Below are 23,950 nucleotides of genomic sequence, written 5' to 3'. Positions count from 1 at the left end.
AATATTAGATTTTAAGCCAAATGTTTAGGAGGCTTTAGCACATATGTGTGTGTCTGCGGTGCTGCGTACAGGTACACAAGCACAGAATTTCAGTTTTGTGTTCACAGCATCTGTGTTGGCTCCTTTGGGGTCACAATGTCTCTCGTGTGTTTGTCATCGCAGCTTTTATTCCCCACAGCCCTACTATTCTGGGCAGAGAAAGGTCATCTCCCCCTCAAATAACTAGCACCTTAAGGATCATAACCACACACAGTCTCTGATTTCTGTGTCGAAAGGCTCAAGCTTCTCTGTTGTTCATTTTTAGCATTCTGTTTGTATGTACTAGTGTTATAGAGTTTAGACAGATTCCCTTATCCATTTAGGATCCGTTATATAGTCTAACTATAGACTACGGCTTAGGAAAGGTTCCTATATGAATACAGATATAATATATACATATTATATATTATATATATGTATTAACATATATATAACATATGGAGATTTGTTTTTAATTTTTTTTCATATTAGAGGGAGAATGTTGTGCTTTCATTTGGGCTGTGTGCTTATCTGTGTCTTTGTGTTGTTTAGTTCTGTGGACTCAGGCCACGTTGAAACAGATGCTGTAGTGTAATTTAAGTTGGATTTCAAACTTCTGTGTTTGTAGAGTACTGAGGTATGTGAAGCAGGGTCATATGCTCTCTTCTCTATTTATGTCTGTTGGGTGGTTCATGGAAAACTGACCCGTGCAACATAACATACCCGCCCCTCACCATGCACTTATGACGAAATGATCCAGTATTCTTGCAGGAGGCCTCCCCTCACAGGAAAATACAGAAAAGATAGCTTTCGTCACTTGAGTCTGTATGTGTGGAGAGATGGAGCTAACAGCTGCTGTGGAGCAATTGAGAAAAAGCTACAAGGATACACACCTCCGGCTTGAGGAGCGAATTAGAGAGGAAACCATATGCTGCTGAAGGTTATGCGAGATCACGCAATTTGGAGTTCCACTCTCTTGACTCCAAGAAAGATGCTTTCAACTTGAGAATGGTAGTTTAGCCGCTGATAAATACAAGCTACAGTACATTGATTTGACCATTTAAGAGTGTGTGTGTCACCTTTACTGGAGAGTCTCCTGATATTTTCAAACCAGCACCAATCAAAAAGCTGATACGAGTATTGATTAAGCCAGGACTTCTAAAGTCCTCACCAATGGGACATCACTGAATAGTTGTGGGAGTATAAATGAGTAATGTTGCATCAGCTATGGACTTTTTGGATTGAACTGTCTGCTAGCAAGGGATGCTGTGATCTCTCCATGTTTGTGAGTTTGTGTTTTTCCTGTGTGTGTAAATAGGGATTTGGTTTCCCATATGTCTGTGTGTGTTTATGCTACCCAGGGCAGCAGTCACCGCAGGGTGGGCTTTTATTAAAGAGTTGTAATGAGTGAGAGCCATCATGAGCCAGCTCGCCTATTGATTACCTATAAAGAGCACTCAGTGGAGACGTGCTGTGATCCATAGATAATGCTGCGCATAGGCAGGATCAACTTAGCCTGGTTCCAAACGTCTGAATCGCTGCCAACATCTCAAATTTTGTTGAGCAATTCAAATAGATCAGGTGTTGCTCTGGTTGTTTTCCTAGTTGGAGAATCAACTGAGCCAATCAGAGTCTTTGTGGATGGGACTAAAACATTAAATGGTGACTTTGCCAAGCTGTCTCAAATCAGGACAGTTTAAACATAGTCACAGTCAACAGTTTTTCAATGTTTTCAAAGTTATAGCTCATTAATTACCATAAATATCCTCTCCCGGTAGAGAATATCATTCTCTGTGAATTTGCTAAACCTGTGCTAACTGTACACTGGCTAATGGAGCCTCAGTGCTGACTGAAAATGATGTCAAAGCAGCTAGACATGTCTTTAAGTCGTGTCTGTTCAGGGCAAAATCAAATCCTCCCACAGAGAGGAGATAACAAGGAAGCAATCAGACAGAATAATAGAGTGGTAACGAAATGGCGTTTCAATCTGAACATCAGGCAGGGTTCAGCTACCCCACAAATACAACCTCAGCATTGTACTACCAAAGGTGTCTGCACACTTCTGCATAGCAAAACACACACACACACATGCGCACACACACACACACACACACACACACACTCAAAAACCAAAAACAACACACACAGAATCCATCTCTTTCGTCAATAAAAAGGTAACCTGATGCTGAATAACGCTGCACTAATGTATTGTGGGGCCCACTTCGAACAAACAGCTGATTAGTTTGTCAGTGTGTGACATTGAACTGTTCCGCTCATGAGATTGCTTTAAGCTTTGCCTTTCAACAGCATTTAGTTGTTTTGTATTTGTGGAAAAGTAACTGGAAATGTAACCAAGCAAAGAAGAACAGCATCAGTCCGGGATGATTAGAAAGAAATACCCACTTGAATTTCTGCTCAGTACAAGAGCCATGGAAAAAGTGAAGAGCATCTTAGACAATACAGATCTTTCATTCCATATCATACAGACTGAATTCAGTTAAATATTATTACCTCAGAATTATGTGTTCATAAAAGCAAAATAGCTCTTTTGTTAATGGAAGTCACTTGACTATCCAATATGAGTTCCCTGTGGGAGAAGTCATGTTTGTGTGGTCTGTTTTCTGGGTCTGTTTTCCCTGCTTCATTTCCCTATTTGATTTAATTGCAGTATAATAAGTAGCAATAACAGTCTTTGGTACTTATTGTAAATATGTGGTGGTGTACAAGAACAATGGTGGAATGTAACCAAGTGACTTTAGTCAAGTATTGTATTTATATACAATTTTGATGCCACTTTATACTTCTACTTCACTACATTTCTTACTTTTTATAGCTACTAGTTACTTTATTCTAGTTGCCAATCCATCCATCCATCCACTGTCTATACTGCTTATCTGTACAGGGTCGCGGGGGAGCTGGAGCCAATCCCAGCTGACACTGGATGAGGGGCGGGTAAACCCTAGACACTAGTCTATCACTGGGCTGACATATAGAGACAAACAATCATTCACACTCACATTCACACCTACAGGCAATTTAGAGTCACCAGTTAACCTAACGTGCATGTTTTTGGACATTGGGAGGACACTCCACACAGAAAGGCCTACTTTACAAATACAGTTTTAAAATACAAAACATATGAACAACTTACAAAATATGATGATGACTTTCTGCTTTTCCTTGTAGTTATTTTCAATATTTTGATATTTTTTTCTTTTAATTTGTTTTGTCCAACTACTGATTGGACCAACAAGGTTTTGTCTGTTTTGGTGAAGGACTGGGTAACTGTGAAGAGCATTTCTCACACACCAATGAGCTGATTAATCAAGAAAATAATCCATAATGAAAATAATCATTACTTGCAGCCTTATATAAACTAGTTAAAAATGAGCTTCACCTCAGCTGCAACAGTAAAACGCTTCATACACTTTAATGGATAAGTAATAATATGCTAATATGATAGTAGTCACAGGGGCCTTTATTTTTTATTTTTTTTTACTTCCAATGAAGTACTTTTAGAGTCTGGTATTAGTACCTTTACATAAGTAAAGGATCTGACTACTTCCTCCACTACTGCTAAAGTTGCATCCCTATCTCTACTGTGTGAACTGTATTTATTTTCCACCATATAGTATATATAGTCTCATACTCTTTTCCACTAATCTTACAATGCAGTTCTTTGTATTTGAGAGAAGTAAATTATGATTATGCAACTCTACACTTCTCAGTGATGCTGCACAATGCTAATGATGGGTAATGTCTGATCTCAATTTACTACTCACTATAGAGCAAACTACTGAGTATTTATTATGTAGGGGACTGGGAATGAGTAAACAAGCAAGTGATATTGTATTTAGCCCTAGTGTAAACTGGTAATGTTCAATCGACATTTTCTTGGAGTAATGACCCTGTTAGTTGAAATCATAACACAGTCTTTCTTGATATGGGCATTATCTAAATCATGCCCCCTTGCTGATTTGCTACCAGACTTTATTAACTATTGGCTGTTGTTTTCCAGACTAATGTAGCAAAACCTGAGCCGGCAAATTGTATGTTGAACCGTAGGCTGGTGTGTGCATGGCTTCACCTTTAGTGTCAAGGCTTGTTTGACTAGACCTTACAATGTTTTTTTCCTAATGAACCTGACCTTCCAGGAGGCTTGAAGCTAATGGTCTATAAAACTGATGAAGGTGAAATATGTGCTCTAATCAGAATATGTCCACATAAGTGTCTCAGTGATTTATTGGTTGTCAAATACTGTATGTCATTTAAACAAGGGTAGGAAACATGACATGAGTTTTGGATAACAGGGAATTGTGTCTCCCTTATATATAACATGGTTAAAATGAATTTTGCACACTACATGACCTCTTACTAAGAGAATTCTGGAACAGATTTTAAACAGATTTTCTAAGGTCATGTTGATTTACAATGGCATTGAATCTACCATGCTTGCCAGTTGATCATGCTGGGGATGAGAAATCACTGCAGCAGCACTGGGAATGGACAGAAAACATACACTATGGGTAAGTACAAGCTGATACACAGATCCCCCTGAGGCTGAAGAGCGGGTACTGAGATTGAGAAGTCACCCCATCACTGGTGATCCATGCAGGTCGACACACACGCCAACAACCCCTAGACAAAATGCACGAATGCACAGTATCGTTACAACACACACACACACACACACAAACACACACACACACACACACACACACACACACACACACACACACACACACACACACACACATGCCTCAGACAGTTCATTTCAATGCAAATAAGTGTTCGCCCCTCTTCTGGGAGGAGAGCTTCGGAGACTGCATTTTCTCTTCTCTGTCATATGGAGGCTGGGGTAGAGCCAAGCAGCCAAGAGCACATACAATGCACTGCTTGTTTGAACTGATTTATTGAGTTTTATGTTAAGTACCATGCAGTTTCTATCCTGGCTTGTTGCATTTGCACTTTGTTCATGGACGAAGATGCAGTCATGCTCATACTGAAAGATGTGTATGTACATTGTCTTAAATGTACTGTGTGGTTTAATTGTTTAGCGTCACACAGTTGCTGTATTGTTATGTTGATGTATGGCCCACTCTGCACTGTATGTCTGCAGTGTTACAGATGAGGCTAGATTCTTAAGCCTCCCAGTGGGCCTTTGTCCTCAAAAGAAGGCTCCTCACTTCATCGGCTAGATTACAGCCAATTAAATGTGCCCGTTATCACCCATTAATTACCGCCACCACTTCTCCTCGAAATAGGCCTGACCAAGAAACGGCTGTGGACGTAAAATTGACCCAAATACATCAAGATGAGTTTCCATTTTTTACCTCTTTAATCAGCTCTCATCAACAGAGGCCTATCATTGAACCAAGTCATCTTTCACATTCATTCCCAGTGAGATGTGTATTGCTGGGTTAACATGCATGCATACAGTATGTTTGTGTATGTATACGCAGATATATGTAATGTATATATGCACGTCCCTGCAAATGGATGCGCACACACTGTATGTGTCCTGCAGCAGGTGCACGTGATGTGTGCATGTGCTGGGTTATTTGAGGTCAGAGCTGATGGAGCGGGCTCCCTGAGAGACAGGCAGCGGCCCTGAAGGATTGACACTCAGTGACACCTCTCTCTGTCAGCCTGATTAGTCACTGCTTTGATGTAGCAGCCTATATTAAGGCTCTTATGTGGAAGATAGCCTGACTGCCAGCTGAATGTGACTGATTGAGACAAATACAGGATCTCAAGTTGTATGAGCAACATAATACCGAAACACCGTCTCCCATTGGTTGGTCAAATTGCAACACTTCTGCCAACTATTATAACTCTCGGATGTGGCGCCGATGTGTTTGACTGTGTATGAGCACCTGCCTGTTCTCTGTCTTTTGGAAACACTGCATGCTGGGCACTTGTAGAGTGAGTGGAATATCAGGGAATGTTAGAAAGATCACATTTCATGTCTGTCTACTTCCTTTTTTTCTCTCATATTCTCTCTTGTACTTTCTCTTTCTTTACATGCTCAGGGGAGTTGACAGCTGCCCCCTAACCCAGAAATCAGGCATTAGAGGAACGGACTGACAATTAGTCAACTATTGTCTCGCTGGGATGGGATCAGGGTAACAAGACAGAAGAGAACGAGTGAGAGGTTGATGATGTATTCCCGCCCTGGGATCATTTGAAGAACATATTTATAGTTTTACATTTTTCAGTCACAGGTTTATTTTCATTAACTTTCAAGAACCTCAGAAAGTGGCACAATAAAATTAATTTGCTCTATCTGGCAAAATATGTGGTGCCATTATTTTTACCGTGTGTTTTGGTTCTTCCAATCCTGTCTTATGAATGACAGCAAACCATGCCACATATATTTTTTTGAGCAGTATATATTCCAACAGAGCAGGGTTATACAAAGTTGAATGATGCGATGCAGCTAACATGATAGCTTCTTCAATTTTTCACTGTCAAGACTGTCGAGAGGATTTGCAGTTCGGCAACTGTGTAAATTCACATGTCAAAGTTCACCTAAATTGAACGCAAAGCAAAGGCACAACATGAATTTACCTCACATCTGTGTACAGATCTAAAGTTTCTGTGATTCCACTGAATTAAATTCATGTTGATCAAAAACTACTTGTCATTGTACTGTAAACCAGAAACCATCTGTCCAAAGTTTAGCTTTAGTACCATACTCGTACTGAGGTGCAAATGGCTACATCACCTGGGCTGACATGAAGTGTGGAATGGATATTCATTGTCCCCAGAGGCTAATTCATGAACTTTAGTGACCAATCATCTTTTCCCTGTTGTCACCATCAGGCTAAGAGTAAAAATGTATCAAAATATAATGGCCAAGAAACTCATGCTGCCCAGGGGATAAACCTTTTTAGTTTTAGTCCAGCACACTCAGTTTGAACCTGTTGTCTACTGCTCCAGGAAGAGCAAATCTAGACATGGAAAACAACAATTTGATGAATCAGAGCAAGCATTCTTTACACAGTGATGAAGAAACACCTCACTCTGAAAGAAGCTGTTTGACATATGGAATATTAAGAAGAGAGCAAAGGGAGAGATGAGGTGAGTGATGAAGTGAAAAAGATGAAAAAGTTTCAGTCTGCTGCTACACACATGTGTGTGTGTGTGTGTGTGTGTGTGTGTGTGTGTGTGTGTGTGTGTGTGTGTGTGTGTGTGTGTGTGTGTGTGTGTGTGTGCGTGTGTGTGTGCGTGTGTACATGCACGTGTCTGAGCAATCAAACTTCCTTGCAGTTCTGTTAGTTCCACGGTTGTAGGAAACATTTTACATGATCAAAGCATTTAACACTCCTGAGGCCTGGGCACCAGCAAGCTTACTCCCTACCCCTTTCTTCACACATGCATGCACACACATGCACGCACACGCGCGCACACACACAGCCATACAACCACACATACTAGTTCATCCAGCCTTTACCCTACACATCTCCAGGGATTTTACAACACTGAAGTCACCCAAACATTCTACCTGGAATGGACTGCCACCAGGTTCTGAGATAAGCCAAACGTAGCTGAAGCCCCTCAGCTCTCGTCTCCTGAGCAGCTGCCACAGCAGTGGCAGAGTGGTATCAGCTCGACCACAGCAGCCACATTCCCTCCCTATCGCTCTTCCCCTCCCCCCAAGGTGCTCTTTGACAGAAATAATTGAGGTAGGGAGGTGGTGGGAGGTTAATGAAGCACTCCCAACACACGGGTGACCTTTCCCCAGCCCCTGCGCAAATCATCGCAGCACAGTTTTTTGGACATTTTTAAATGAAAGCCTTTAAATAATTTATCTAACTATAGTTCCCGGAAGGCCCTTCATTAGAGATTGGCCGTGACATTTCCCTGCTCTCATACTTACCGCCTCACATTCAGTCCAAGAATATCACTGTCGATTTCTCTCGCCTTTGTCTCCTTTCTGCTGTCATCTCTGTCTTGGTCTATGTGCCTCTGTGTTTCTCTCCCTCTCTCTATCTCTTTCTACTCTCTCTCTGTCACATTAGCCGCATTAAAGATTGAAATCTCTGGTGTGTTCCACACATGGCTGTAAAATGACAGACAGACGTCAGGACATGAGGTATGATTTTACCAGGGTGGAATGGATATTGATCTTATTTAATCTTTAAGCATTTTGCAGGTCTAACTGACAGTCAAATAGACTGCAGGGAGGAAACAATAACAGACGCCAAAACCGATTAATTATCTGCTTAGGTACTGAACTGTACACTGGCAATGAGCAAAAAAGTTCAATTGTGTCTTATTGCTACCTCTGTGTCATCTGAGTCCCAATCAAAATGAAGAATTTTACCATGTTGTGGTTGTGCGATTGGGAAGGAGAGACAGGCAGACTCAACGCCTCCTTGTTACTTCACTGTATCTCCACAGAAACCAGGATGCATAATATTGACTTCAGTTTCAAGCCTGCTTGATTGTGATGAAGACAGATTTGTATAGTATTAGTCAAGCTTGTGGTGAGAATGGCTGACAAATCAGCTTCTGTTACCAGGGAGGAAAATAACGCTATTCTCTAACAAAATCTTACAGAAGAAGGACATATGAGTGTGCCTGTGCAGCATAAAACAAACACAACACTACAAAGTCTTTCACACTTATGCACCGTCTGGTGCATAAGTGTGAAAGACAAAACAAACTACATCAGATATCAGAGTTAAAAGAAGAGTGCTGTCATTTCACAAGAAATGCAATTCATCAGACCAATTTAGCTGATGAAACAGAGAAGAATGAGACATGACAACCGTTCGAGTTATACAATATTGATATATTAGCACAAATGTTACTGGATACAATGTGTGAGTCACTGTAGAAACCCAGGCGTCTCAGTGGACAGGCAGTAGTAAGGCAATATCCACTTGTCTCAGACACTCTCATAACTTGAATGGTGTCTGTAGGGAGTCTCCCAAACTCCTAAACCAGTCTGTTTAGCAGATATCAGATAGTAAGAGTGATTTAACCTTTTCTTTATAGTGGTGGAGAGAACTTGGCACATTACAACCAAAGCACAAGCGAATTGACAAAACATATTCACCAAAATACTTAGAAATGCACTGCATGTAGAGAAAAAAGTAAATCAAAAACACATTTATCAGTTTGACAACATACACTCTGCATCTGGAACAGTAAACACAGGAACAGAAGAATAGGTAGGTTTTTTTTAAGAGTTCATTGATAAATTGATACTATTAGAAAATAAAAATACTTGGGGTATAATCATTTTGGATTTATTTTACACAGAAGATGTGGTGTTTGTTGATAGCAGCACTTACCTTTGATATTTTAAGAGTTGGTTTAGTAAGTTGAGTTACAATAACCTGCATCACCTTCACCCACGCTTGTCACCGTTTTTGTGACCATTTTTCTGTTACGATTTCTCATGGACGTGTGCGTTGTTTAACTCATCTTTTATCAGATCTGATTGAGGGTCTTAACACACAGTTTACTAAGTGTTGTACGAAGCACTCTTTCATGTCTTTGTTTTATGTTGGGTAGAATCAGTGATTGAAGAGATAATCTGATCTGTGTTTCTGTTGGCCAGTATATGTATTGAAGAAGTACTTTGTGCTTCAAATCAGGCTTGTAAAAATTGGCAGCAGAACACCATTTAAATCTTGCAAAAAAGAAGTAAAATAACTCAGCTATTAATTTGCTGACTTTTAAGACAACAATTCTCCAATACCAGAGCAGTAAAGTTTTATATCTGCCACTACCACATCAGTTTTGTCTGATTTGAAATTTCTCATGTTATCTGCCAATTATACTGGACTTTGTCTGTAATTTACTCCTTATGATCATTCTACCATGTGGCATCAGCACCATGAATCTTTTATCGACATCATTAGTCAGGAAGTTTTTCCACTTCCTTCATAAATCTGTTTCTTTGCCACTGCAGTTCATTCGTAGTGCTGCTCCACCACCCCTCTTTCTTTCATACCGCCTCTTTCTCTCTGTTGCAGTTTCGCTGTATCAGAAGTTCTTTATTACCGAGAAACAAGGGCAGATTTATGCCTTTGTCCGGGACGGAGGCAGGTGTAGTTTACAGAGTGTGTTGTGAGGGATGAGTTGTGTGCAGGATTCGTTTGCAGGGTAGGGGAAAGGAGACGAGAGGAGGATTGTCTAGTTGTCTGTTACCTTGTGCTGTAGTGTAGATGCAGGCAGAGATAATAGGGAAGGACTGCTTCATTAACTCTCAGGGTCCATGACCAGGGTCTGTCTGTGGCTGCCTGTGTCGCTCACCTTGGAAGACTGCTGCCTTCGCTGTTTTTCTCTTTCTCTGGCTCTCAGTTTGTCTGGTCCTTTCTTCTCTCTCTTTGCCTGCTAAGGCCAGGATTTGTATTAATACCACGGAGGTGTTTTGAGCTGATGTGTAAATTTCACTTTCGTAAAGATAGATGACCTAATTATCCACCACCATGAAGGGCCTCAGAAGAAGTAACCCGCAGACTTATTAAAGTTTTACCTTGACAACTTTACATAGGCAGTGTGGTTTCAAATGATAAAAGAAAGAATAAAGACAGGTTGAATTGCCCATTTAGACTCCTCTAATGAGCTTTGAATTTTAAGCCACTCATGAGAGTAAACCATAAAAATGAAGTGTATTTCCACCACTATTCAACTAAGTAACAATGCCTTGGTGTTGATATTGTTTGAACACAGCTAAGTACAGGTTTTCACCTCACAGATTTTAATATTTCCTATGGCAGCATGATTCTGTTTTCATTATTTCCTGTGTCGTGTGCCTGGTGATATGCTTTTCTTGTTTCAGCAGGTTACGCTATATTTCAGACGGAATAAAGGGCGAAAAGCACTATTAGTTGCTGCCTCGAACACATTGCTCCACAGTTCTGTTTTCAAGATCTAAACATTTTGAGCGTAGGAGTTTCTGCCTTCCATTTTTCTGCTGGCGGAGAAACACACTCACACACACACACACACACACACACACACACACACACACACACACACACACACTCACAAACACACAAATAAACATACACACACCCAGAAGTATCACAGTACGTGATTGGATGTTAACCAGTCTGGAATAAAACAGATGGAAGACTGTGCTACAGCACCAAACACAGGAAATTGATTTATCCCACCCACCCCCCTCCTGTTTTCCCATAATCCTTTACTGTCTTCAGTTCTCTCACCATACACACACTGACATACAATGATACTCTTTGCACTTTTCCTTAACTGTCAGTTTCATCTTAGTCCACGTAGTTCATTCAGCTATCTAGATTTAAAAAAACAAAACCGTCAGGCAGCTTATCATATTTGAAGATGGTTGACAAGCACAATTAAAATTCTTGAGTATAATCCTGTTGGTACAGCTGTTGCAGTGCTTAATCAATGTACCTCGCCTTTCCCTCTCTGTGTTCTGCGTATCGCTGCAACTTTCCCAGAACTAATTGCGTAGATATTTAATGGAGATAGGTGCTGTCTGGCTGCCTCAGCCTGTCCACTGCAGCACACTGTGATGTTTTCGACTTTTAATAAGCCAGAGGCTCCTTTCCACACCATGACCAGGGAAGTGAAAAGTTACTTTATTTTTCTTTACATGTTTGTGGTCACTGTGTGCATATGTTTTTATGTGTACATGTACACACAAGCTTGTTTATTGACCTCTATCTGACATCCCTCTCTCCAGATAACTTATCCCCCTCCAGCTACTTGCTCATTTAGCACAATGACAGCCTTACATATTACTGCTGTTGCCTTTTTTGTAGTTGTTGCCACTCACATTAATAATTCGCTTTTTTGTTAACTGACTGATGTAAAGTGGGCTAATCCCTTTATGAGAGGAGAGGGTGAGGCTGAATTTGTCAGCAAGTGTTTGTTAATGAATCAAGCTTGTATCATCTGTATGCACAATGTGTTGTTGTGTAATGTGCGTGCGGGTGTGTGTGTTTTGTCTGGGAGGGAGCGGGGCTAATTTCCACCCTGCTAGGGTCCTAGAGGACTAAGCTGCTTTTGACCTGATAAGCTCATTAGAATTCCACACTAATTACAACAGGCCCTGTTTAGCTGTCACCAGATGAGAACAACAGGTCCCGACCACATCAGCCTACCCAGGGAGAGTAAAGTAAGGAAATAGAGGAAAGGATGGGTAGATGCTTGTGAGAGGGAGAAAGTGAGAAAAGGGAAGGAGAGAAGGAGAGTGGAACAACTGGAAGGGAGAAGGAGGGATGGAATTAGTTGCTCAGCTCTACAGGTATGGAAGAAAAGCTGATTAGAAAATCATTATTATTCTTGGTTCATTGAAAAGTAGAAATTACAAACAGAGAATCCTACAACTTTGACGCAGAGAAAGGAAGACAATGACAACAGAAATAGAGAAAGACAGAGGCGGGAGGGAACTAGAGGGAGAGATTGTAAATTAGCCGGGCCGCTGCAGAGTGTTTTCTCTGACTTGTCGAGGCTAAACTGAGGGCAGCAGGGAGTGGGGCCCGATATGTCAGAATCTCCCTGGCAACCAATCCTTCAGCCGCCCACACACACACACACACACACTCACGCACACACTTCACATGCAGCACCCTGTTGAGGCTGGGCCAGTGTGCTGTTTGCATCCTGGCCCAGATTAAATCTAAGGCAGGCCCGGAAAATTTATAACAGGGTCTCTCTGCCTTTATCACATGTTGAAAACCAGACCGGCTCTCTTTTCATATTCTTACTCTCTCATTCTTTTTTTCTCTCGCTCTTTCATCCTCTATTTCCCCTCCATCCCCCTCCTCTCTTTCTGTCTGTCTCGCTCTGCCTTTCATATGTGCCCATCTTGCTTCTCTCTGTGTTTTTCTCCTGTATCTCAGGCTGCAGTGCCCGCAGTCCAAAGCATCACTTGTTTCCATTCAGTGCATGTGTGTCCTGCCTGTGTGTGTGTATGTGTGTGTGTGTGTGTGTGTGCACGTGCGTGTGTACAAATGTGTGCATTAACGTGTTTGTGTGGGAGTGTGGGCTATGCTGTCTGGGGGGTAAAAGCACTCACAACGGACCTGTCTGTCTCGACCTCTATTATTCCCTTCCATTTGCTATTTCCTCTCACTCTGCCGCAGAATGTGAAAGGGAATTATTAGAGTATGTCGATTTGTTCTCTGTGTCAATATGAAGCATCCCTCTAATCCCGCTGTAGTGCAATAGTCAGTCATACAGTCGCTCTTCTCGGCTGTAGTCCAAAGCCACTAGAGCCAGAGGCCTCACTCATTAACCAGGCTTTTCTAAGAGGCAGTGAGCTACCCCCCAAGGCCACATCCCGTGTGTGTGAAACATGGGCTAGATTGTTTATGTGTGTGTTTTTGTGCGCCTTTGTGCTTCTTTTGCATGGAGACATGAGATGTGTGTGTTTGTATTTCATGTCTAGCTCACTCCAGGGCAGTGTGTGTGTATTGCCCCTGGGCAGCAGCTGGTGGGTGGGCAGAGCAGAGCAGAGATGAGTGGGTTAGCTCCTGGCACACATCTGCACCTTGGGACCACTAGCTGCTGGCGCCAGCCATCTCTGGCTGCAATTCATCCCTGGGTCCTCCAAAGGCTGAGCCCCTCAGGAGATGTGCACGATTGCAGATGTGTGTGCACAAATGTCCATTTGTGTGGCAAGTCTGTTAAGATATTACTTGTGTGTTTTTGTGCTCTAATGAAAATGTGTAACCATGTATGTGTCAGTGCCTGTATTGAATGTGTGATGAGTTTTGCGTGTGTTTTGCGCTTCATGACGAGTGTGTCCTTGGAAGCTGAGACCATGTAGTCCTGGCAGCAGAGGATGGGGATGGTTCCCTCCACTGGGATGACACTTAATTGGACTCCTGTCAGCGTTTGGCTGTCTTTCACCCTACTCACTTCCCTCACTTTCTGCTGCAGTATCTCCATCTTTCTCGCTCTCTCACTCTCTTTCTCCCTCTTTCTCTTCCTCTCTCTCCTCTCTGTCCGTCCCTCACACTCATCCCTCCCTCTTAATTTGAGAAACAGCAGAGAGATTGATTGGTGGTCGCAGCCTCTCATCTCCCCGCCCTCCTCGAATTTATTATTCTCTTGAACACTCACAGACTGATGGTCCCTGGGAGGACTGGGTTGTGCGGCTACTACACACACAAACACACACACACACACGCATATATGACACAGATGTCAGATGTTGATGCATTATCACCTCACAGTAGAAGAACACACAAGCTAGAGTGCACATACACACAATAACATGCACAGTGTCAACTCATACATTATGGATATGCACAGGCCGGAGCAAGATGTATTCACACATGCTCATTAATTTAAGCAAACACAGACACTCTCTGACACAGGAATCAGAATGAGCTAGGGGACTCTGGTCTGACTCAGCATTTCACATGTACTGGTAACATTTCAGCTTCATCTAGATCAGCAGTGATAATAAAGTAACCGTACTGACAGCTGCTGCTGGGCAGAAATCTTGTTTCTCTCAAAAAGGACTCTCTTCAGGAATTTGTTCCTTCTGGTCATTAAAATAAAGGGGTGTGACTGCATACAGAGTAACTGGAAAGATTTGAGTTGTTCAGACTTCCACTTCAACCCTGAATGTCAGGAAGAAAAATGAGAATCTGAAAGAAATGTGTTTGTTTTTGAAATGGGAAATAATAACCTGAACTGTAGCACAAGGTTACACATACAATGTAAACGTTGTTTGCTAGCTAGCGCTAATGTCTGTACTGTCTGTGCTTTACCTGTTTGTTGCAAACAAACACAGAGAGCAAAACTACTTCAGTCCCAAAATTCCTAAAAGTGTGGGAAAAAAAACTTATTCAGCATTCAGTCTGAATCCACTTTAAGACCTACTGTATAAAGCCCTGACCTTTGAACCTCGTGTTTTTGCTTGCATAGTTTTAGTTAATAGGTAACTGAAGGCTGTTATTGTTGCACTTTCGGCTATTGATCCTGGCTAGAATTAAAAAAATATATATGTTCAGGGGTTATTTAATGCATTCAATATATAAATGATCCCAGCAAATTACTGTGAATGAAAAATCTTTCGGAATACAAAAGGCAGAATTTTAAATAAGGAGGTTTTCATTAACAACAGTGATAAGCACCATTTTGAATTGTTCACAACAGTGCTGCAACCACACCCACATCCATATCTTTAACTATCTGTCTGTACCTCAGTCCTCCCCGTTGACTCCTTGCTGAGTTACTGTTTGAGGAGTGAGCAAAGTAATGTGCTTGACGAGATAGTTATTAAGCATATGTATGTCATCTACATGAGGATGCTGACCTCCATAAACACCCCACCCCACCCCTTGCCCCCTCTGAATCTGGCTGAGAGCTGTCCTCCTCTCCTCCCTCCTTTTTATGACTCTGCTTTCTCTCAGACCGCAACTTTCAATTTACACACCACCACAAATCACCCACACTAACTTTGGGAAGCTGAATCGTCCATGTTGTAAGAAGGTTTAATGGTGCGAGGTTGAAAGTAAAAGATGCAGGGAGAGCGCAGGTAGGTTTGCTTGATACGCAGTTCTGAGCAACTTTTTTTCAAAGGTTTGGATGGTGATACCACAAGCTAAAGCCAGACGGGTAGAGGATTCAGTTATATGACTTTAATCTCCCTGATGGATTTCAGTATTCTATATTATACTATTTTTGTGATATTATGCCATAGTGTCCTCTCACTATTTGTGTCCATCCGTAGTGGAGAGCAAAGCCAAATAATATTGAGGAGTCCAGGGCCATCCTCCCCCTGGTATAAAAATTGAGTTTTAAAATCGACTGACTCAAAATGTTTAATTCGTTGTTTAAATTTCCCTTACATTTAACACTGACCGCCCTGACTATACTTACTGTCTAGATCCCTTAGCTACCTACCATAGCTACCTTTCATCATCATAAGTCTCCCTCAGATGTTGGCTTTTCAGATGTTCAGTCTGATTTAGGAACTGAGGTGAATGTAAGATGATAGAGAAGTGTGCTGCAACTTGATACATGCAAGATTTAACATGCTGGAGTATCTCACCTGCCTGTTAATCTAAGAAGGCAAGCTTGAGTGAAACCCGGCCATGTGAGTACAGAGCAAAGAGGCCAGATTAGTAATGCAAATGTATCAAAGCTGATGTTTTTTAAACCTTTAGGCCACAGAATTACCCCTACTGTTAGGCCTACACTGTGGTTTGTAGTTTATTAAATAATCATAAACATTATAATCTCATTCTTGCACAAACATCTTATCATAAAACCACAGAAAACATAAAATATCATCAAGCACTGAACATAAAAGCAACATAAAAGAAATAAAATAAAACAATGATGAGGAGAGGTTTTAAACAAGCATGTAAAAAGAGATTTAAAAAGATTATGCTTATTTTACCAAACTGCACAAATTCAAGTGCATGGCTACACATGACAATGGCCCAACCAACATTAGTTGTCCAGACTCTTGGCTGGGTCTTGCTTATGAAAACCAAATCTGCACCTCCCTAACAAAGAGAAGCTGAGATTTGATTTCTTATCTCCATCTTTAATTTTTCAGATGTTGGTTCTGTAAAAGTGAGGACATGCCTTTGTTTATTCAAAGCTGCCTTTGAAAGGTAGCATTAGAAGAAGATGAAAAGAAATTATTTGTTTGATAGCAACGCACACATGCACCCACACGTGCACACGTACACACACCCGGCACAACACACGCCCATATAACGCAGCAGCCAAGGATGGCAGGGTTTCACTTTTAAGAGACTGTTATGGAAAGCCCCATTACAGTGCAGAAGGTTTCAACCTCAATTATATGGAGAATATATAGTAGTCAGGCCGCTAATGAAAATGGAGGAGAGTGTCTACTCTAGCAAACAGCTTTCTGTGAAAGATGGGGAAGTAATCTGTTCTCTTTACGAGGAGCAGTACTTTTTTCCCCTCTGATTGCCACAGCTTTAATGAAGAGCTTACATACCTGAGGGGAATGATTCAGGAGCAAAGCATTGGGCAACATATTGAATGTGGCTCTAAAATGGAAGTCAGGAAATCAAGTCTTTACATTTTATGTGTATCTGTGTGTGTGTGTGTGTGTGTGTGTGCCTGTTTGTCAGTTTCTTAAAACCTATTGTCGATGCCTGCTTCAGGCGCAGGTATGCGCTCATGCCAACAAGCTTACCCGACCACTGATGCCCAACACACCTACATTAACCTGGACTTAACAATAGCAACTCACAAACACATGCACACACACACACACAAACACACACACACACACACACACACTAGATATGCAAACAAATCCAAACATGTGATGGAACACAGGAAGGTGAAAACCTACAGTATGTTCATGCATGAATGCCTTTGTGTCTTGACACCTTGTGTGTGTGTGTGTGTGTGTGTGTGTGTGTGTGTGTGTGTGTGTGTGCTTGTAGCCAGCCAAGTGGAAACAAAGACACACATCATGAACACACACTTGTCAGCATGTTGACGTCCTCTACAGTGTGTCATCCTGCAACTCTCAGGCCAAACTCTTTTTGTCTTCAGTCTTACAGCAGATAAACAATCACCATTTCTTAACGAAAAAAAACAGCTGGTGATCACATTCACACGATACATTGAAACTTTGCAGCACGTCTAAAGTTAAAGAAACTATTTAATTCACAGTGTCTTAAAACGTCCCTTCAGTATACGGTAGTTTGTCTTTGGTGGATCTGTGACTCTACTACATTCATAGGGTTCAGTGGTATTGTGGTGGTACATCTGGTATATGTTATGCATATATTTGTATATATAGGTCTGGGGTGGATTTGGACTCAAAAAGTGGGGGAAACCAATATTACATTAAAACACTTTTTTAATTTCCACACCAATCAAGCCCATCATGAAGGTGATCCTGATAGAAAGGCTGGCTTAAAATTGTTTGTTAAAGATTTAAACAATCAGGAAGTACAGCACACGCATCCGAAAGGACTATCACAGGTGCCAGATCAAAAAAACTAAAGGAAAAAGTTAGAAAAAAGATCTGCACACTGTACTTATACCTCCCAGAAATGTTTCAACGTACAGGGGTAGATCCCTGTAGATCAAACAACAGGGATCTGCAGGCACTGTCAAATCAAATTTGACTGTCAAATCAGATTTGACAGTGCCTGACGAAGATCCCTGTAGATCCAAACTTTGTCTTATTAAAATTTCTTGGAGCTATTATCGCAGTGTGCAGATCTTTTTCTTCCTTTTTCTTACCTTTGCCTTAAAATTTAAACAGGAAATTGTAACAGAAACAAGGCCAAAAGTCTGCGACCATTTCAATCATTTGTAACTAGATGTATATTCACAAAGTGACAAGCAGTAGTCTTTCACCACACAGTAGTGCCGCACTGTTTGGGAGCCTTTTTGAGGTGATAACAGATTGCACTCTTGTAATTTTAAACTCCTCTAGTTGTCTGTCATACTGAGTTGCGGACTTGGAACACTTAATATGAAAAAGGTAACTAATTTATAAGAAAAATGTATAATCATCTCTGTCAATAAAAACTATTAATGGCAGCAGATGTGTTTATGTATTTCATTTTCTGATTTTTGTTGTTTACCATAACTTGAAGCATGATACAGACCCTAATTTTGGACACTAAGTAAGAGTTCCTGCTGACAATCTGCAATCAGTGGTGTTTACACTACAGCCATCCTGCAATCGAATCCAATCAAGGGAACTATACCTGCTTGTTTGTGGTACCTGTTGTCAAAAGAACAGCTTGCTTTGTTAATAATTTTTCATAAGTATTGCTCTTGGTAATATCGACTGATGCACAAAATTCTGTCTAGACTAATGTCTGCTATTACACAGACCTCAAGCAACGCTCAGAATAAAGAGTGAGAACTCCAGTAAGTCAGGTCTGAGCTCCAAAAGATCACGCCCGGGTTAATACACCAAGCCAGAGGAAGATAAAGACAAAGAGAGAGACAGGAAGAGGGAGAGGGAGAAATAAGATTTCATTTAAGAGAGCATGCCGCTGCCTCAGAGACAGTGCAGTGATGTGAGGCTGACCTCTGGAAGGAAAGCAGCAGCAGGGGTCACTGAGGTTGATCCAATTCTGGGCAGCCAGTGCCAACACTCTGATTAAGAGGTGATGAAGAGGGCAGGCTGACCATCATCTCTGCAGGCAGATTCACTCTAGGCTGCATGTGGGGTGGGAGCGATGCATATTTTTTGTCTGTTTCAATACTTTGATATCACACTTAATTCACAGACATATCAGTGTGGTCTCTTTTGTGGTGACACATGATTAATTATGTCCAATTAAATTAAAGTAAGGCTATATGAAATTATAAAGAAGAAATAATACAGTATTATGATCTTACAGCTGTAAAATAAATTTATGAGCAAAAAAAAACTGTTTAGCTGCTGCAGTCTTAGTCTGGTTAGACTAGCAGCTTATGGTTGCTAATCGTAGCTAGCTGATAGCAAACTTTACCCATAACTTAAGATAAATATTTGAGTATCGGGCATTCTGTTTGCTGACTCAATAACGCTTTAATGTTGGCACTACTGTTGCACTGTATTTTAGATATCACAGATTAAACGTTTTATTAAGTTTTATCACAACAATAATACAAGAAGTAAACGGCACCGTACCTCACCAGCAGACTCTCAGTCACATCACTTCATGTTGATGTCTCTGAAGCAATTACCTCAAGGGAATCTTGGGAAATGGATGGAAATTCAGTGCGCCATTGTACTGTAATTAAAACTTGCAGCCACAGAGGGTGCTGTTCAGCAAAGCCTGGCTTTATTGCCAGGGTTACCGTGAGACATACAGTACAGCTGCGTGCCCATGAGGAAGTGACGTTTTCTGTTGATAGTAGTTTATTGCAGTCAAAAGTTTAAGCAACACAGTTTGCTCAAGCACTAAAATGAGTGTCCTGAGGATATGTCTGTTACACTTATACATGTGACTATGAATACAGAACCAGGGGCTTGGTGGCCTAATGGTTGAGATGCATGTCATTTAATTGCAATGTCTCTGATTTGATTCTAGAAGGACACCATTGTTGCATGTCATCCCCTTCACACACACACACACACACACACACACACACACACACGTACATATATATACATCTTAATTTAAATGGACTGCAATGGAAAGTAACAATGTAAAGGAGCCAAAACAAGAGGTCATGGTGGGTAATGAAAAGCAAGAAAAACACAAATGACATTAGTTTGCTCCAACACAGAGACAAAGAAAACACTGAAGTCAGCGAAAGGGAATTTAGTGTCTTCTCCCAGCCAGTGAGCCAGTGTCTCACCAAGTATTTATCAGTGTGTGTGCGTGTGTGCATGACTGGTGGGGAGTAATGGCATGGAGGTAGTGGTGCGGAGTTCCCCTGCTGGGCCAAAAGCTGGGCGACTGCTCAACTCTAATTAGGCCCATCTCAGCAGCCTTTCCCCACCCTGGGTTCCCACACCTCTCTCCCTACCTGTCTGTCTGCCAGCCTGCCCATGCTGGGCCAGACCTAAACACACACATACACATACACACACACAAACACACATACATACAGAGTGACAGCTGTAACACATAAAGATGGAGGGGAGGCCTGCAGAGAGATGTGAGAAAGTGCGTCAATCCACACGCCGTAGCATTTCCTCTGTGGATCTGTGTGCGTTTGAACTTTTCAAGGGGAGGATGGCAAGGAGCGATCGGCCACTCTGTAAATGTCAGTGGATCTGAACAGCCCGAGCCCAGACAGCCTTGCACCGTCGCCTGCCACTCACACTCTTCCCGTCTTTATCCAACCTTCTCTCTTTTTTTTTTTTGTCTCTGTCTGGGTGCTGTTTATTTTCTCCTCTCCTCCCCATCCTCCATCTCATGCCCTCGCCCATACTTTTATTATTTTCTTTTACCTCTGCCTTGCCATTGCCTGCAGGAAAATAGCACATCCTGTAATATACAAGGCTGTTTTTTGTTTCTGTGTTTTTCTCTCTTTCCTCCCCCTTTCTCCATTGCACCTTTCCTCAGAAGCAACCTCTCTGTCTCACATTACTCAGTTTCATAGACCATATAGGATTCTGGCTACCCGACTTTATTTCTTCCTAATTTATTGGCCTACCTTTATTATGCTCTGCTGGTAATTAGATTTTTTTTTCTCTTGTAGAGGGAGTTGTTGTTTTATTTCATTCTTCAAAACCATCTTCAATTTCCTAGGGAATTACCAAGGGAGGGTTCCTTCATTTAATTTGTACGGAAATTAATTTGTCAGTGTGAGAAATAGGATACTTGCTAATCTGGTTAGGCCAGCGTTTGTGCCCCCACCACCCAACCATCCCACACTAGGCCCACTCTGATGCTCTTTCTAGTGTTGAGGAATACGTGAGTAAAAAGAGACAGAAGACGGGCAGAGTACGAATTCAAAGATGTAAAAAATATGTAGAGCTTTTTGTGACAAAAGAAACACAGAGGGGAAATGCGAAAGACAGGGGGAAGGAGGTAGAGAGAGGGAGAGTATTAAAATCAAAATGCCGAGAGGCGGGGTTATAAAATGGCTGCCTTTATTGAGCAGGGCACAGTGGGCCAGTTGCTGCCTGCAGGCCTTTTCTAGTCTATCTCCTTGTACTGCCCTGCATCTCCCTGTGTCTTGCTCTCACTTTAGTTCAACACAGTGAAGGATACGGTTATTCGTTAATATATTCAATGAATACACATTTGTATATCAGTGCCTGACCTCAATAATGCTCTGGCTGTTGATCGGGAGCAAAACTCTGCAGCCAGGGTCTAAAATCCTGTGGAAAGTCTTCTCATAGAAGAGTGAGAAATAAAGGAATTATTTTACATTTTGGGAAATATGCTTATGCACTTCCTTGCTGAGTCTCATGTCTGTATGATAAAGATAAAACCAATAGGCAGTTAGCTTTAGCATAGTATCAAGACTGGAAACAGGAGGAAACGGGAAGCCTGGCTCTGTGCAAAAACTGCCAACCAGCATCACTAAAGCTCACTAATTGATACATTATATCTTGTTTGTTGAATCCAGTTTAATCTAGTAAATATATTTTGAGTGACTGTTACACATACTTCTGTAGGGTACATACATACATAGTGAAACAAGTAGTTAAAAGATGTAAGAAGTCTGAATATAGCTGGTTGTACTCATTGGTTAGAAATAAGTTTATGTGCATTGCAATATCTATCAAAAACTAAGAGCACTTTTTATTTAGCTTCTTTCCTGTCTTTCTATCGCTTGTTCTGCGTGTGTGTGTGTGTGTGTGTGTGTGTGTGTGTGTGTGTGTGACAGTGTGTCCCTCTCCTCAGTCTCATCCCTCCTGGCCATCTCTTCTTTAGTCTCAGGCAGACTCTTTGGCTGTTGTGTGTTTGTCTGAGATATGGACTTGGATGCGCACTGAGCGACCGCCCACTCTACACATTCCTCTGTAGTCCGCCTGCTTTTCTTGGACGTTGAACAAATTGATTTGGGTGTTGATTATTCAAGGGGCATATTTCATAACTTTTGACTGGCTTCTCTCCACCTCCTACTCTTACTTTCCTATGTGCATCTGCCTCTCTCTAAGTCACACTCATATCCAGCTGCTGCTCTGCAGGATACAGCTGAAGGAGGCCCGTGGGCCATGTAGTTCAAGGCTCTGTCTCAAGTCTGATTGCACTGTAGCAGATCAGCGGTGTAACCTTTCTCCTTGGGGAGCCATACAAAGTGCCCGGGCACAGCTGAGAGTCAGAGATAGGGAGACAGAGAGGGTCCATAAGAAACAGAATCACCATCTTTGTTTGGAACAGAGTCAAACTTTCATATCAGGCTGTTAATTTCTCAGATTGCAGTGGATGTAGTTCAAAGAATGTTTATGTATTCAAGTTTTGTCTGTTGCTGTTTTCCAGCACAGTGTGTTCTGACACCCTAGAGCCAGATTCTTGCAGCAACATATTACACATGTGTGTAACATCACATAAATATGTTAACTTTTCTGGTCATTTAATTATTTTGTACCACTTCCATATAGATTAAAAGGAATTGCTATATGGAATGAAACCCATGACTGCATAAGACCTATCTACTAATAATGAATATTCAAGAAAGATTGGATACCAACCAATAAAGCATTCATCATAGGGACATGAGCTGAGGCACGGCTGCAGGCACACTCCTGCTTGTTATTAATATAAATGATCTTCACCACAAATGACTAATCGACTCTACTCCGTCCCTCTCTCTTGGGCAAGGAAGTCAAATTCTTTTTCCCTGGAGATTAGTCCTTAAAAAAATAAAGTGATAATCTTAATAAAGGACAAAATCCTGAGATCATAACTTACAAAGCATTGAGTTACTGTGATTTATATTTTTACATCAGGTCAGGGTAAAGCTTTAAGAAGAACGGGTACAGCTGGAAATAGGGCTACAACTATGGATTATTTTCATTCTTGATTCATTTGCAGATTATTCTCTTGAACAATTTGTTCATTTTTTTAGTTTGTAAAATGTCTGCCAACATCTCCCAGAGCCAAGGTGACATCTTTAAATTACTAGTTTTTTCCAAAACCCAGACATGTTTGATTTTTAATGATATAAACAGAGAACAGAGAAAATTTTCACATTTGAGAAGATGGAATAAGAGTGTGTTTTAAATTTTTTCTTAAACACTGAGTCAAACGATTATTAAATTAATTTCTGTCAATCGACTTATGAATTAATAGACAAATTGCTGTCTGCACAGAAAGGAAAACTTCTAGGTGTAGCGCAGACTTTCAGATCAATAGTTTAACCACGCAGTCCCGTTGGAAGATCACAAACAAAACCTGATTCTTCAAGATAACAGAATATCTGCTCTCTCAAATTGACAAACCATCCAGCTGAGACGCTTTTTGCAGGCTCAGATCCACAACCTGAGGCATAAAGTTCAGTCCATTCAGGGCTGAATGGGCATGGCAGGCCCTTGTAGGAGTTAACAGAGAAT

At 41.3% G+C, this 23,950-nt stretch overlaps 1 protein-coding gene across 5 annotated transcripts in view; it reads left to right on the top strand.

Moving 5' to 3' along the window:
* Window positions 1–23,950, top strand: part of pacrg (PARK2 co-regulated) — a 122,116-nt gene that overhangs the window by 81,265 nt on the left and 16,901 nt on the right. The window contains exon 5 of one of the 5 annotated variants that reach the window (XM_071498026.1): window positions 13,418–13,548. The exons of 3 other annotated variants lie outside the window; for them this stretch is intronic. In XM_071498026.1, coding sequence (XP_071354127.1) covers window positions 13,418–13,533 — 116 coding nt within the window. In that variant the 3' untranslated portion in view covers window positions 13,534–13,548. Of the gene's footprint in view, window positions 1–6,050; window positions 7,252–13,417; window positions 13,549–23,950 lie in introns of those variants that run through there. One more of the 5 variants, XM_071498028.1, reaches the window with a different exon arrangement.

Source organism: Trachinotus anak, unplaced genomic scaffold, assembly GCF_046630095.1.
Source record: "Trachinotus anak isolate AG129_WGS33_773 ecotype Australia unplaced genomic scaffold, CSIRO_AGI_Tana_v1 ptg000015l, whole genome shotgun sequence".
Lineage (NCBI taxonomy): Eukaryota > Metazoa > Chordata > Actinopteri > Carangiformes > Carangidae > Trachinotus > Trachinotus anak.
The sequence above is the reverse complement of the archived record's forward strand: the minus strand, read 5'-3'. Positions and strand labels throughout refer to the sequence as shown.